Raw genomic sequence first — 17,267 nt, 5'->3', positions numbered from 1 at the left:
CTGGACGGTTGTCTTAGAGACCTCTTGAACTTATGATTGGCATCAGGAGTCTTGGGGACTCACAAACTTGGCAGAAGTGCATGGTGAAATAATATTTCTACACACAAATGCAAAGTGAAAGAATTTATGGAAAATCCTAAAAGTGAAAAAGGGAACTACATTTAGAAGGGAACAAGTCTAAAACTGTAGACCAATAAGCTATACTTCCAGAAGAAATATTAAAATACATATTCAAAACAGCAAACTATGGAAAATAAAGCTTTTAAAGGAGTAAATCCTAATCTAACTTTTTTTTACAATAGTGATAAATCTAGTAAATTGGGGACATATAATGGGTATAATACATATCAACTTTAGTAAAATTGTGATTTGGTCTCAAGGTTTGACCCTTTAAAGCATCTCATGTTAAATGGGATCCAAAAGGGCTGTTAAACTCATCTAATTCAAGTGACAAGTGACATGTGCACAGTACAAAAAAATAACTCATGGGCTTCCCTGGTGATGCAGTGGTTGAGAGTCCGCCTGCCGATGCAGGGGACGCGGGTTCGTGCCCCGGTCCGGGAGGATCCCACATGCCGCGGAGCGGCTGGGCCCGTGAGCCATGGTCGCTGAGCCTGCACGTCCGGAGCCTGTGCTCTGCAACGGGAGAGGCCACAACAGTGAGAGGCCCGCGTACTGCAAAAAAATAATAATAATAAAATAAAAAAAACACAAACAAACAAACAACACTCATGAAAGAGGAAAGCTACACAAATGCAAGCTAGGACAGAATGTGTTTTGCAAACATATGGCATAAATTGATCCAGAATCATAAAAACCACAAGTTAAGTAGGAGTTAGTAATGTGTCATTGTAATTCTAAAAGTTAATAAAATACTGAATTATCTAAATAAGAGAATGGCATATGAAGCTTAGTCTGTCACTGTGTTCTATTCTGGTGAGATCATTTTTAGATTATTGCATTCATTTTTAAACCCCATGGTTAGTGAAAGAGACTTCAGCATTTCGGGTTCCAATCCTAGCTTTGCCACTGACAGACTGGATCTATAATGGAAGTGTTCAGGAACTGAGATCCTCAGTTCTCCTCAATTCCAGATCCTGTTAATTGAGAGTATTGGGTCAGAAACACACTTAAATGGCCGCATAGATCTAAAATCCTTAGTTCATCAAGAAAAGACGTTATTAAAAGGGATGGGTGTTGGGAGGTCCAAATCACAATGTCTTTGTATACAAGGACATATAGGAGACCCTGAGGTACCATCATCCACTGATAAGCTCTCACAGGGGACAAGTCAGGCGCCTGAGTTCACAGGGCTCTACAGATGCCAAGACTACAACCTGCTCCCACAATCCATTTCTCTATCTTCCTTTAGTAACAGAAACCTCGACATGGGTTAGCAGGTGTCTGGCTAGGAGATACATGTCACAACCTCCCTGCAGTTAAGTGTGGCCAGTTGAATATGAGCAACAGGAGCGGAGGCAGATTCTTCATCACATCCTTTCTTTTACTCTTCCTTCAGGCAGGGGCACAGTTATGAGAGCCAACTTTGATCATGAGATGCTAGAGGATGGCAGTACAATACGCTTTAGATAATTTCGTGGACAGAGCCTCCTTCTGTTGTGCTATGAGAAAGAGAAAAAGAATCTTTTCCTGTTCCAGTCACTGTATTTTATAGATGCTTTGTTACAGCCACCTCGTTGTGTCCTAACTTATCTAGAAACTGGTACTGGAAATAGGATGCTATCCAATAAAAGCCTAAAACAAGTATAAGGAATGAGGAAATGTTGCAGGCAGGAAATCTGATGACTCTTGTTATGCCATGGCCAAACATTTGGCAAAGTTCTTGCTTATTTTAGCTCCGGAACCCATGATTCTAGGAGGAGAGATTGAGAAAACTCAGGATGTTAGTACGTGTTTGCTGCTCCTTACTGCATTGAACAAGATACGATGAGAGAGATGAAGCAAGGCATCCATTAGCCAGTCTGCAAGCATAAATGCTTAGGCATTGCACTTCTGTCCTGACTGAGACCTGCAATCTAAGTTGCCTGGGAGTCCAGTGATTGAGGGCTTAATCAAGCTAGAAAAGCCAACTGCAACTTTATGATGAAGAGCAGGAGATAGTAATGTTTCTCAGAAGCTGTACCGGGCCTGCCATTGAATGCTCTTCCTCAGACAATGGGAATCAACTCAACTGCAAAGATCATTTAGTTGAAGGAGAAAGGGACAGCCAAGCACAGAGGCCAGTAAATAAAAGAGGGGAAGCGGCAGATGAAAGAACTATGACCACCTGAGGCCTTTGCTAATGTTAATTTCATATGGAACTAACTAGAAGCTAATAGACTGAAGCATGTTAAGTTTTTGAGTAAATTGTTCTGCTGAAAAACAAAACACAAACCAGGCTTACAGAAGTCTATGACAGTTTTCCATGCCCCTTCCCCAGTTTGCCATGCCCCTTCCCACCCTGAAGCAACCCTGGGTCCCCAGATCCATACCTCCAATGTCCACTTCAGATGTGACCATGGTGGACAGTGAACAAGAGGGTGCCTCCCAGAGAACAGACCGGATGAAATCAAGGATCCTAATACCAGAGGGGACTTTCCATAACTGATGCCCAGCAAACGTTGTTCACTGCCATGGACCACTCACTGGTCCCATTCTTCCCTTTTCTGAATGAGAGTTTTACCTGTGATTACCTCGTTCCTACTCCACAATTGTGTATTGGCTGGTTGGGGGATAGATCATGCCCTTTCTGTTTACGGGTCCCTGCACTGGAGGGGGTTGTATCAGGACCTGACAGAGGACACAGAGTCAACCAGAATTCCTGGCCTCTGAGCTGGATGAGTGATCAAATGGGATTTCAGGATGTACCCCTTTGAGGGGTGTGCTCTGTGTATGGGAACAAAGGTGCGCTTGGATAATTGAGCAGGAAGCCAGGAGAGATTTGTAATGGATACTAGTTTTATTCTGGCTTCTTCCTTTAGTAATAGAAACCCTTCAGATTTAATTGGCACTCATGGCTAGAGATTACAGTTCATCCTCCTGTGCAATCCACCTAGCCAGGAGTCCCAATTTATTTCAAAAGGGATGCAAGTAGGAGTGTTTTGTGAAAGTTTTGTGCCGCATCTTTAAAAAAAAAAGGAAGGTGGTTGTCTCCACTCTCCCTTCCATGGAGCTGGAAGGCGGAAACAATGCTGGTGAGCCTGCTTTGATCCTGGAGTAAAAGCAGCCCCTGAGGGCACGGCAGAGTAACAGGACAGAAGGAGTCAGCAACCCTGGATTAGAGCTGCTCTGCTCACCTTTTCTGGACCACAACCTAACCCAGGGCTGTCATGTGGAAGAGGAAGAAATTTCCATGTGTTTGGAACCCTTGTCTTTCTGGATTTCATTGTTTTGAAGCTTAGTCTGTATTCTAACCCCATATCTATCATTTGACGATGTTTACATGCCCAGCATTAGTGAGCTATAGTAGGGTTTTAATAACTTAATTTATTAAAAAATAGTGTACTTTAGAGTTGTTTTAGACTTACTGTAAAATTGTGAAGATAATACAGAGTTCCCATACATCTCACACAGAGTTTCACCTATTATTAACATCCTACATTAGCATGGTAGCTTTGTCACAGTTCATGAATCAATTATAAACTAAAGCCTTAGATATGAGGGTGATCTGGCTGCGACATCTGTCACCCTATTGATCGCCAGGATTGATGTGGCTGATCTTGCTGGCTAGGAAGGTGACGTCCCTCCCTCATTGCTCCATATGTGTCCCTCCCAAAACTGCCCACTTGGTCGGCCTTCCCCGATAGAGGAGGACCGTTCTTGGGTCAAGGGTCTACTAATTGCTGTGCTCCCTTGCTAGAACCTGCACACAAGATCTCAAGGTCCATTTGTAGGAGAATGTAGGGTAGACAAACTTCCAGGACTCCAGACACATCCTAATGAGCCTGCATGTGGCAGTCTGCCTTTCTTTAAAAAAAAACAAAAAGGAAAGAAAGAAAGGAAAAGCAACACTAGAGCCTATATTTTATTCAGAATTCTTTAGTTTTGACTTAAGGTCCTTTTTTGGTTCCAGGATCTCATCCAGGAACCATTTAGTTGTCATGTCTCAGGCTCTTTTTTTGCTGTGATGGTGTCTCGGACTTTTAAATTTTTGATGCCTTTGTTAGTTTTGAGGAGTATTGTCTCCTCAATGAAGATGTGTGCTTTTCTCATGATTAGACTGGAGTTCTGGGTTTTGGGGAAGAAGGTTACAGAGATATTGTGCTATTTTTATCACATCCTATCAAGTACATGCTAGTAATACCATTAATTACTATTGACGTTAATCTTGATTACCTTTCTGAGGTAGTGTTTGTCAGGTCCCTCCTCCATAAAGTTACTCTTTTTTTCCTCATCCCATACTGTGGTCTGGAAGATATGCACTATGTAGCCCACACACAGGAAGTGAAGAGTTATGTTCTACCTCCTTGAGGATGGAGTAGCTATATAAATTATTTGGAATTCTGCATGGGACATTTGTGTCTCCTCCATTATTTATTTTTTCAAATGTTTATTGATGCCAGCACAGACTCACAAATCTTTATTTTATACTTTGGGTTATAATTCAATGCTAAATTATTTATTTAGTTGCTCAAATACCAGCTTTGGCCATTGGGAGCGCTTTCAATTGACACTTATGTCCCTTTGACTTATCCACATCATTTGTGTGTACATATGTGTGTGCATGTATATGTTTGAGCACTTCCTTATTTCCTGGCACTATAAGATGCTCCGGGTTCATCTTCTCTACATCCTGCCCCAGCCCTAGAACCAGCCATTTCTCCAAGGAGTCTTGGTCACTTTTATTGGAGAATCGTATTAAAAAATCAAGATCTGGATTCATTGCTTCTAGGCTCTGTCAGCTGACAGAGCAAGAAAATATATGTGTGTATACTAACACATGTAAATGCACATACCTTTAGATATTTCTGTGTGTAACCATCTGTATCTATATTAAACTAAACACGAAATCATACGATGTCTCTAACTCACTCATTACCACAGGGACCATACCTGTCTCTTCCCCTCCTTATCTGTAACCTCCCACTCCAACGGTGAGAAATGTGGCTCCCACCAACCACTGTCTATTTACTGAATTATTCAATTCCAGTGTATACGTATGTATAGTGGTTGCAGAATTGTTAACCTGTACTCCATGAAAAACAACTTGGTCAACTGGAGTACAGTGACCTGTACAGTTGCTGTGTCTTTAGTCTTACACACTCCATTCATTTCCAAAGTTACTGTTCACTCATTTTCAGAGCTACTAAGGTCATCCCCTTTTCCCCTCACCCCCTTTACTGAGACTGTTCCATACATTTGCAATACCACTGGATCCTTTGCAACACTCTGCATTCCATCCTGGGATCCCTTGCCCCTGAACACCTAAGTGAGATTTAAAATTTGCATATATTAAGGTTCATTCTTTGTACTGCTAAGTTCTGTGGGTTTTGACAAGTGCATAGTGTCATGTATTCACCATTGCAATATACAGTATAGTTCGAGTGCAGTAAAAAAATTCCCCATGTTGGGCTTCCCTGGTGGCGCAGTGGTTGAGAGTCTGCCTGCCGATGCTGGGGACACGGGTTCGTGCCCCGGTCTGGGAAGATCCCACATGCCGTGGAGCGGCTGGGCCCGTGAGCCATGGCCGCTGAGCCTGCGCGTCCGGAGCCTGTGCTCCGCAACGGGAGAGGCCGCAACGGTGAGAGGCCTGCGTACCGCAAAAAAAAAAAAAAAAAAAAAATTCCCCAAGCTTCACCTATTCAGCTCTTCATCTTCCCAGTCCCACTCCTCCTGAAGCCCCAGCAATCACTAACCTACTTACTGTCTCCATGGTTTTGCCTTTTCCAGAATGTCACATAAGTGGAACACATAGTATGGAGCCCTCTTCAGACTGGCTTTTTCATTTAGCAATATGCATTTAAGAAGTATCCATGTTTCTGCAGATTTGATAGTTCATTCATTTTCATTGCTGAATATTACTCCATTGTATGGATGTACCACAGTTTTGTCAAGACATTTGTTTATTGAAGGGCATCTTGGTTTCTTCCAGTTTTTGATGATTATAAATTGAACTGCTATAAACATTTACATGCAGCTTTTTGTATGGACATAAGTTTTCAAATTAGTTGGGTAAAAACCTAGGAGCACAATTGCTGAATTATGTGAAAGAATATGTTAAGCATTGTAAGAAACTGCCAAACTGTCTTCCAAAGTGGCTGCACCATTTTGCATTCCCACCATCAATGAATGAGAGTTCCTGATGCTCTGCATCCTTGCCAGCAATTGGCATGCTCAGTTTTTAGTTTTTAGCCATTCTAATAGGCATAAAGTAGTACCTTATCCATGTTTGAATTTGCATTTCCTTAATGAAAAGTGATGTTGAGTATCTTTCATATGTTTATTTGCCATCTTCTTTGGTTAGGTGTCTGTTTAGATCTTTTGCCCATTTTTTAAAATAAGTTTTTTGTTTCCTTATTGTTTAGTTTTAAGAGTTCTTTGGTATGGAGGACAAATTCTTTATCAGATATCTACTTTGCAAATATTTTCTCCCAGTCTGTGGCTTATCTTTTCATTCTCTTAACAGTGCCTTTCACAGAGCAGAAGTTTTTAATTTTAATAAAGCTGACTGAAATTTCTTTTATAGATTGTGCTTTTGATTTTACATCCAAAAACTCTTCACCATGTTTAAGGTCATGTTGTTTTTCTCCTACTTTTTCTTCTGGAAGTTTTACGGTTTTGCATTTTACATTTAAGTCTATGACCCATTTTGAGTTAATTTTTGTAAAAGATGTAAAGTCTGGGTCTAGGTACTTTTTTTTCTTTTTTGCATATGGGTGTCCAATTATCTCAGCACCATTTGTTGAAAAGACTATTCTTTCTCCATTGAATTGTCTTCATGCTTTTGTCAAAAATCAGTAGACTGTATTTGTCTCAAAATAATTTTAATCTGTTCATGAAACCAACAGTAGTCAATAATATTTTAATGACACAAATTTAAAAGGCATAAATGAATTTTATGAAATGCCACCATTCATTTGATAATCTATATTTTTAATAATCCATTATGAAACAACCATGGCCTGTATCTTGCCTGCTTCTTTAACCTCATCTCTTTGTGTTCACTAATTCCAGCCTCCTGGCAATCTTTCTGTGATCTCTTTAAATCACATCAAAGCTGCACTTGCCTTAGGGACTAAACACTTTCTTGTGGGAGACTTTCAATCCAGTTTGCCTTTATGGGCCTGAAGGGTCCTTGAAGTTCATGATCTTTCCTTTTCTCTTGGGAAAGGAGATAAAATTAACAAATTGTGCCTGTCAAGAAAGTTATATCAATATCTAAATGTTCCTTTCCACCAGATACATTATTCATATTGCAACAAAGGACAAGAACATGTAACATTCATAAAATTCCTGTGGGAAGTCTCTTCTAGATCTGAAATTATGCTGCCTAATTGTTTACTGTTTCTATTTGGAAAACAGAAAGGAATTTGATCCTGAGTGCTGCCTCAAATGAGGCGAGGAAACGTCATGCCTGGCCCATTGTTTCTACTTCAGGTGAACGCTGGTTCAGAACCACCTTTGACAAAGTCACTCCTTTATCCAAGTGAGCAACTTCAGCCTGAGGACCAGGACAAAGTAGCCATTTGCTGTAACCCACCCGTTGGCAGAGAGCTGAAAGCTATCTAGGTAATTTCTGAATATTGTTTTGCGTGAGGAATAGAGGAAGCTTAAAAATGCTTTGACAATTCTCTGTCTCTTGGCATCTGTGAACTTCTATCTCGTGTTTAAGAGAAGCACGGACACATTTAGCCCAGAAAGTGGTCTGATTTTGGCTGATCCTAAAACGTCTCCTCCTGGAGTGCTTTTCCCCAGCCTGGTTCCTTCTCATCATTCAGCTCTTATTTGAAATATCATCTGACAACATTATTTTTAAATACTACCCCTTGACCTAGTCGCTGCATTTTATTTCCTTCCTGGTCTTATTTACTTTCAGAAATTATTGTGTTTATTTATTTTTTGTCTTTCAAACTGTGCCTCCACCCTTCCTTTAGAATTTAAGTTCCATGAGGGCAGGAGCCTTGGTTATTTTTGTTATCACTCAGATCTGGAACACAGTTTCTCAATGAAGATTTTTAAATTATTGTATAACAGAACAAATGAATGAGTGAATGAATGAGTGACAGTAGATTATGAACAATGCATTTTTTCCTACAGAGTCTAGAATGATTGGGCATTTCAATGTATTAATGAGAAGAATGTTTCAAAGAGGCAATGAAGTTAAAATATCTTTCCCAGATGACATTTATAAGGCAATGATAATGATCAGTTTCCTCTCTTCTAGTGAAAAAACAGAAACTATTACCTAACTCAGGAGACATCTGAACATTTCAGTATTATCTCAGAAGCCATACGTCTCAAATGGCAGGACAAAGATCCAGTAAACACGATCCAGAATTCACTTTGTGTTGTGACAAAGTTAACATGCAATTCTGCAGCACATTCAAAACATTCACCAACTCTTAGGCATCTAACAAAGGAGATAATCTAAGAATGGGGTAAGCAGCAGGAATAGATTCATAGATTCTTGCAGTGTTTGCACTGGTGGGTACAATAGCAAGCCAATGTTCTCAATCCCACATTTTAAGTAGCAGGAAATTGACCCATGAGGGAAATGGCCTATCCAAGTTAATACAGATATTTATGGGTGCCTCTGGGAACTGTTGAGTGCTATGGAATAGGTGGAATGCTAAAAACAATTTATTTACATTGTACCAAATAACCAGTATATTCAGTAGTAACAACTACAACAACAAAAAAAATCAACATCATCATGATAAGTTTGCCTCTACGTAGACCAAACGGTCACTTGTTTTGGTAGAGCTCTGAATCAAGCTGAAGAGGAAAATGTTCCAAACACTCATGATTTTCGATCATAGTAAACAAGTCAGAGAGTGCCCCAGCAGTGAGAACTGGACTCTCTCATCACTCCTATCTAATTATAGGAGTGATTGCAATCAAACAATTAAGGATGCATAGATTACTTCTTGAATAAATTTTTATTTCTTGGCCTTAGTAAAAGAAAAAAGGTTTTTAACAAATTCTATTTCCAAGATTACTAGATATATCTTTGTTTTGCTTTTTGGAAGGATACTCTCATAGTGGAGCGATTAATTATTTTTTAGAGACATCTCTTCATTTGTAATAGAATTCAGGGCCTGGTATTCTGAGATTTAGGCAGTTGTGTCCAGGAAAAGTATGCCAATCATAGCATAATTAGTTAGCTGCAAAAAAAAAAGAATGAGATCTTACGGAGTGTTTTAGGAATCTGTCATTCCTATGGTGCAAGTAATCCCAGACATGATGAGGCAGACTTGGTAAATCAGGAGCCCTTCTCTCTCCACTCTGTATTTATTCCATTTTTACAACAGCTTTTGGTTTAATTTAATACATTATTGTAGAAGAAAGGGTCCATTAAACAGCTACAGAAAAGTGAGAATTACGTTCCTTTTAGGTTTTTTTTAAAATTAAGCATTCAACAGTAGAATCCTTTAAAAATGATATTCAAATGATTTTTAATTACCACAAAGGCATTGAGATGTTAATATACTTTATATAAAAGAGAGGGATACTATTTCATTCGTCCTTTCCTGCCACAAATTCCAACTCTAAGAAAATTATTTCTTTTGATCCAGTCTGATAGCATGTAATAAGAGAACAATAAAACATATGGCTCAATTACCACCGCTTCTCATCAAGCATGAATTAATGAATATCAAATTATTATTAATTGTTTTTTCTGGCTCCCTCTCCATAGGACAATGATTACACATTTCTGTATTTTAATAAGCATTAGTGTTTAACACTTTGTGGACCAGTGTCTAAGAGGAACAGATGCTTGAAATCATTATACAGAAGAATAACTCTACATTTATCAACATTTAGAAAATACATGATTATCTTTTAATCTCCCTAGTTTGTCAGTTTTTTACAACTGCCTTAAACTCCCTTAGAATTCCACCCTCTCTCAATGTTCCATATGCTTTCCTTTGAGAAGCAATTGCTATGTGCATATAAAGTAGTTTATAAGTGCAATGTCTCAATTTTAATAATAATAATAGTTCCTCACAAGATTACTGAATTTTCAATTCCTTAAGAAAAAGCTCTTTAAAAATCAAAGTTATAGATTGAGCAGTTAAAAAATTACTTTAAGCAGCATGGCACAGAATATAATAAATTATGATCATATAACTGACATATCAATGTCAGTGAGTAATATTTATAGACACTGTACAAGAAGATTCTGTATAACTGACAGTTCATTTATTTTTATAAGCCATCTGTAAATATAAAGTGCTATGTAATAGGAATAGATATAGCATGCGAAAGAACATGTCTTTGTAGTCCATAACTTTCATTATTTCTCATAGATCATTTATGAATCCAGATTTTGAAATGCAGGCAAAGAAAACCTGACAAATTACGTAAACACCATGTCATATGATTTTACCCATTACCCATAAATGCAGGTCTTTCTGTTTTTAAAACACATTCTATAAAACTTGTATCAGTGATAAACTGAAGGATGATACCAAGGTTAAATTGTTCAGATATCCTATCTAGTTCAATAGGCCTCACAAACACAGATTCAGGTATGTTTCTAAAGAGCAAACAAAAACTTGCTTTAGAATCTGATAATTTTGGAGCAGAAAGCGACCTTAGAAATCATTTTGTCCATTGGCCCTCATGTTACAAATAATAGCACAGAAATCTGAAAGGTTTAAGTGATTTTCTGAGGTCCATACAACTTTATACGTTAACATCTTTCTGCCAAACTTTATCTTTCTGCCAAAATTTCTATCAACATTACTTTTGTACATAAATGAAACATATCTTGCTCCCATGACAGTTTTATCAAGACTTCAATAACGTCTGTAAATCCAAATTCTTAGGGAAACAAAGGTGAGAAGATGGTAAATTTGTCTATAATGGAAACCGTGACACACAGCCAAATACTGAGCAGAGATGGACCTGGTGAAGGCTGGCAATGCTCACTGCCATCAGAAGCATGCTTCCTTTGACACTGGGTGCTAGAACCACTTGAATTTTTGATCTCTAAATCTAACCAGATACCAGATGGTTCCCTTTATGTATGTGACCTTAGTGGAGGCAATTAGATTATTTATGCAATAGCAGAGTTGTTAATTCTATACCAGAGTCAATCTTTGGTGTAAAAGCTTTTCTAGATTATATGTTCTTACAATAAAAATTTTAACTCCTTAGTGAATGCTTTCATCTTGATTTTCATGTGCCAGAATTACTGAATCCACTTTGCTGAAAAATTTAAAGAAAATAAGTTAGATATACAAATTCAGTACAAAAATAAGACTATAACTAAAGTTTTAAAAATAAATAATTACTCATCAAGGGGGTAGTGGTGGGTTAAGCATTTTACTTTCACCTCCTACTGCATTCATCACTGTGGCATGGCTTTTCGTCATACCGTGAATACAAAGTACCAATGCCCTGTGCTCATATTTATGACATGCCTGAGAGTCATGTCTTGATAACTTAAATATACTATAAAAATGCACACCGGGAAGAAAACACAAAGACTTCTGAGTGTTTTGGTAACCACATCTCCTAACCCGTATCATGGACTCCCGGGACTGCAAGTTTTAGAGCTGCACCATACACATCAAGGCCCCTTGATGTAACAATGGATCCTGATAAGGCTACTCGATTAGGAAAAAAAAAAAGAAATATGAGAACTGGCTGGGGAAAGCAGAAAATAGAAGGCCAAGTATGAATATAATTAGCTTTGTTCTTGTCATTGATTCTGCAGCCTGATGGAACATGGCTTTCTGAATATTTTTCAGAGTATTTTCCAGATGTAGCCTCTCAGTACCTCATTAATATCACACACTTGTCTTTAAATTCCATATTTTGGATCCCGTGTAAAAATCGCAAATGCTCCTTTTTCATTCACCACCAGCAGGCAACTTGCCTTTCACACAGTACTGTTGACCAGCTCCCCAATATCATCGTGGTTATTCTACCTACTTACTATTGAAGCAAAAATTAAATGTTGATACTAGCTTTACAATGAAGTTTCATAGGATTTTATATTGCTAGCTTACTGTGCACTGTACACATCTTTTAAATCAACTTTTACAGCTTTCATGCTAAGCTTATTGAAAATATGAGTTAAAAATGCAGACCCTTAATGTTTCTTCTCACAACATTTATGCTAATTAGGTATCCAAATTATAGTAAAGTTGGTCTTAAAGGTAAAAAAAAATACTCAAATGTTATATGCAATATAGAATTCTACACCATTAACTCTAAATTTTCCGTTTAAAAATAACGTTAATATAGAACTGTACACCATTAACTCTAAATTTTCTGTTTAAAAATAACATTAAAAGGCATTTAGTATAATAACCAAATTACGTTTAAAAAAGTATATTCCAGTGCAAATGTAAAGGTCATTCACAGAAATGCACTTCAACTCCACCGATCAGTAGAGCAAAGAAAATCTGTTTTTGTTTGGAAAAAATGGAAAATTTCCTAAAATAAATGACTTTTGCTTAGTTGTATCTATGTCTGGTCTGACATCAGAAGAAAATATAAATGTTGACTGATTTTTATACCATAAAGTGAAATGCCACCATGTTATCTGCAGCTGAATTTTTAATATAATTAAGAAAATACTCTTTAGTTTTGAGATCTTTCATCAATATTGAAAGTTCATTAATGTTAGTGATGGTTCCTTACAGAGCTTAACACTTACCTACAACTTGAGAGTAGCAAGATTCACAATGTATTGTCTGTTTATAAATCCAAACACTGTCACCGGCTTGTAGGTTTTCCAAAGGTTGTTTGCATATTTCACACTAAACAGAATGCATAAAGTTTACATTATATATGAAGTTTAGATTCTTGGCGTAACAGCATTAAAAAAAAAAAAAAAAACTTTTGGGGGCTTCCCTGGTGGCGCAGTGGTTGAGAGTCTGCCTGCCGATGCAGGGCACACGGGTTCGTGCCCCGTTCCGGGAAGATCCCACATGCCGCGGAGCAGCTGGGCCCGTGAGCCATGGCCACTGAGCCTGCGCGTCCGGAGCCTGTGCTCCGCAAAGGGAGACGCCACAACAGTGAGAGGCCCGCGTACCGCAAAACAAAACAAAACAAAACAAACAAAACTTTTACTTTATTCAGTACCATCCTTCGTAGCAACACTCAGATGAAGCCTCAAGAGAACGCAGAGGGAAAATAAGAGTATACTTACTTGTCTGTGATCCACCGAACTTTTCAAATAAATCCTCTCATAAATCTCTCTACTATGGAGGTGTGCATTTCAGGGCATATATACCACTGAAGTCGCTACGTAACTCACAACAGAGTAGATATACATTTTCAGAAACTGGTTATGCCAAAGACAAGATCACCACTGGATATTGCAAACAAAAACACAAAGTGCATTTATTGTTTGCTTACTAAGGGAGAGCTATGCTGTCCGGGTATAGTGTCATTGAGCAAAACGAACTTCTGATCCTATGCAGGGTTTAGGGGGAAGTTTGTTTCAAGTTGTGTTGGTTAAAGAGGAAGGAAAGGGTTGACATCTGCCTTAGACCTGTGCTCACTGGAGCAAGTTCACTGCCAACTGGCTGATTTTCAAGTTCACTGACGCAAATTGTCATAGATCAGTTTGACATGTTTAAGCCAGTTCAGATGGTTCTCTACTATTATTGCTATAGAATAATCTGTCTTTTCCTAGGAGTGTGGGGACATTTTTATTCTCAGTAGTATTTTATAATTAAATTGAAAATGGAAATAAATCATCCAAAATATAATAAATGGAAATTATTCCTATTTACCAAAAGCAATAATCAGAATTTTCTTCTTTTAAAAAACTTTCTGCATAATAATTTTAAATGAGGAGCTATAGACTAACTTTTGTTTCGTTGAGTAAACTTAATAATTAAAAGGAAATTTTACTGTCATAATTAAATAATTATGAAATTTTCAGATTACATTTTATATAGAATTCTATATATGAGGGCCTTTTGGATTTTATTTGCTCAAAATGAGGCATCATATTTCTTCTTGCTTTGTGTCACTTTCTGAAGCTAATTTAAGGAGAAGCAATCAATTGTCAAAGTATTACATCTACTTAACTGAATTAGATAATTTGTATCAGTCATAGAATATCAGCACTAGAAGGGACCCATAGATTTAGGCTGTGGTTCTTAAACTGGCTGCCTGTTAGATCTATCTAAGGAGATTGTAAAAATACCAATGCCCAGCAGTCATCTCTAAGATTCTTGATGTAATTGAGGCTGGTCCCAAGCATTCTATTTTTCTCCTAATCTCCCCAGACAATTATAATATGCATCCAGGGTTGGAAACCACTGGTCTAATCAGCTACTTCATTTTACAGATGAGGAAACTGAGGCTAAGCTAATTTAGGTGATGTCCAAAGTCACATGGCCTCAATTAGTGTCAGTTAGAACTCCAGCTCAAGTCTTCAGGTTCCTAGTTAAGTGCTCACCCAGTTACACCAAAATCTACATTGTTGACCTACGGAATGTTTTTGTGAAAAGTAAAAGAAATAGCATATAAAAACACAAACTGTGACGCATTCTACTATGTACGCTTTATTATTATACTAAGCCACATTTAATTAGAATTAATCATGCTCTCAAAAGCAGACTGAGTTTCAACTATTGTTAAGCCCATTGGTCCTAATTTCATAATGTAAGGAGATGCTAGCTTTCTTCTCAACAATTTCTTTGCCTTTTCAGATTTCATTATATATTTTATGTAATGCATGATTTATGAAAATGCTGCAAAAACTTTTCTAAAGAGAACAAGTGTTTATCTTTTTACAGATTTCAATCTGTAGGGTAAGAGTTATAAATGTGTCAATAATCAACTTTTAAGCCTAAAGCCAAGAGAGTAATTATAAACCTTGGAGGTTTAGGCTGTAGAACTCTGAGAAATGTTTAAATAGTGCATTATTAATGTGCATGACAGTGTTTCTGAAAGCTTTAACTTCATCTCATATATTTCATTAAATAATTATTTTTATTCCAATCATTATGCAATTTTATATTGAGTTAAATGCAATAAACATAGCCTTACCTTGAAGCAAGTGGAATGGCAGCAAATTTGTAATTCATTTAAAATCATCTTAGCTTCTGTGCCCAAGGGTTTTCGACAGTAAGTGCACATATCCATTTCAATGACAGACCTATAGAGATGTAAGCAATTAAAAATAAATTTGTCATGATGCAAAAGACAGATGTATTCCCCATAAAGTCGTATGGAAATGATATGTTAATTGTGTTGATACTGTAGTAAATTGTGTAAAAATCAAGGAAAGCTGAGGATTTACTTATCCTAGGATAGCAGGATAAGTGATTGATTCTTCTAGTTATTTCAAAATGATATCAAAGAATTAACATGAAGGAAAGTCTCAGATTATTAATTCATTAGCAATCAAAAGTGCATCTGGGCAGGACAAAGATGTTCACAGTTTTCTAACTGAACTAGGTCATAAGTACCCCTTGAAGCTAGAAGAGGGTTTTGAATTATTAATGGACTTATATCATAGAAAATTTATGCTGCAGATTAATATAAAAATTTAACTCTCAAAACATTCAATAGGACAAAAATAGAAATCCATTCAAGAATGTGTTGGTGAATTCACAAATGATGGATAACCTAGATTCTAGGGTCTAGAGTCACTAAAACGCTCCCCTAGGCCACTTCTCTTGGTGTCATTGTAAGACTCAGAATATTGGGGGCCCTTTCATGACAAAAATTCTCCAATATGATATAATCTCACTACAAATTTGATGGGGAAAAAAGAGCTTTGCTATTTACCTTGGAAAAATAATGTTCAATAATAAATAAATGATCAGTAAGTCCAAAAGACCTTGGGTCACGCCAGAGTCTTAAGAAAGACCAATAACTACTTGATTCTTTTCCATTTGGAAGGTCTTAGGACAGTCTTAATTAGCACCTTGCAGAGTTTACTAGTCTCAGGGTGTTAGCAAACAAGCCTGAAATTTCCAAAGTAGGATACATACCGGGGTGGTGAAATAAAAATAGCTAATATTTGGGCTTCCCTGGTGGCACAGTGGTTGAGAGTCCGCCTGCCGATGCAGAGAACACGGGTTCGTGCCCCGGTCCGGGAAGATCCCACATGCCGCGGAGCGGCTGGGCCTGTGAGCCATGGCCGCTAAGCCTGTGCGTCCGGAGGCTGTGCTCCACAATGGGAGAGGCCACAACAGTGAGAGGCCCACGTACCACACACACACAAAAAAAAATAGCTAATACTTAATAGTGCTAATATACTTAATATGTGCAGTGCATTTTCCACGCACTTTGCTTTCCACGCACTATCAACTCGTTTATTCTTCATAACATCTCTGAGAAGCAGGTACTCTTATTTTTATCATTATTTTACAGAAGAGAAATCTGAGGCACAGAAGGGTAAGTCATGCAGCCAGTGAGTGGCAGAGGCGGGATCTGAATGAAGGCAGAGCGGCCACAGAGCCCTATGCTACCTCTGGGCCTGCTTGTGAGATTGACTGGGCTCGCTGGGTTAGAAAGAACTAGTCATGCCCAGAAACCACAATCGATCCGGTCATCGAGTGCAGGACTAGAAGCAGAGAGGAGGGAAAGTTGAGGGGAGGAGCGGGTAAGAGAGGAAAGGGATTGGAGTAGATAAACCTTGTTTCATTTTATACTCTCAGTCATTCTAGTAATCTCTTCTTCCCTTATGTACATAAATAAATATTTCCCTCTTTCAATGATCTCTCTAGGTACTTGCTTACATATTCCGGGCAAATAGTTCCCTATGCATTTTTCACATATATGCATACGTAGGTACCCACACACTTAAATTTCCCATGTTAGACTGTAAGCACTTCCAGAGTAAAAACTGCCACTCTCTAGCATTCTTCCATTCCAGAGACACTGAGACAGGAGCTGGGAATATAAAGAAGAGTGAGAGAGTCTCCTCCAATGAGAAGCCTTCTTTCCACTAGGGTAGCCAGGTGTGTGATTGGATGGTCACCACATATTTATGGATGTGTGACAAGAGTTAGGAGAACACAGCCAATGGAGCAGCTTATCCCTGGGGTGAAGCAGGAAAGGCTTGTCAGCATAAGTGCCATCTGAGTTAAAGCTTGAGGGTGAAGGAGCTCTCAAGGGGAGCT

General features: G+C 38.1%; 1 protein-coding gene across 8 annotated transcripts in view; it reads right to left on the bottom strand.

Moving 5' to 3' along the window:
- Positions 1 to 110: 110 nt before the first annotated feature.
- Positions 111 to 17,267, bottom strand: part of SCEL (sciellin) — a 226,792-nt gene continuing 209,635 nt past the window's right edge. For 5 of the 8 annotated variants that reach the window (XM_073795331.1, XM_073795332.1, XM_073795333.1 and 2 more), the window contains 3 exons: positions 15,184 to 15,292; positions 12,833 to 12,935; positions 111 to 675 (listed from right to left, as the gene is read on the bottom strand). In XM_073795331.1, coding sequence (XP_073651432.1) covers positions 401 to 675; positions 12,833 to 12,935; positions 15,184 to 15,292 — 487 coding nt within the window. In that variant the 3' untranslated portion in view covers positions 111 to 400. Of the gene's footprint in view, positions 676 to 9,079; positions 11,374 to 12,832; positions 12,936 to 15,183; positions 15,293 to 17,267 lie in introns of those variants that run through there. The other 3 variants (XR_012327720.1, XM_073795335.1, XM_073795336.1) reach the window with 3 other exon arrangements.

This window comes from Tursiops truncatus, chromosome 18 (genome assembly GCF_011762595.2).
Source record: "Tursiops truncatus isolate mTurTru1 chromosome 18, mTurTru1.mat.Y, whole genome shotgun sequence".
Classification (NCBI taxonomy): Eukaryota; Metazoa; Chordata; class Mammalia; order Artiodactyla; family Delphinidae; genus Tursiops; species Tursiops truncatus.
The sequence above is the reverse complement of the archived record's forward strand: the minus strand, read 5'-3'. Positions and strand labels throughout refer to the sequence as shown.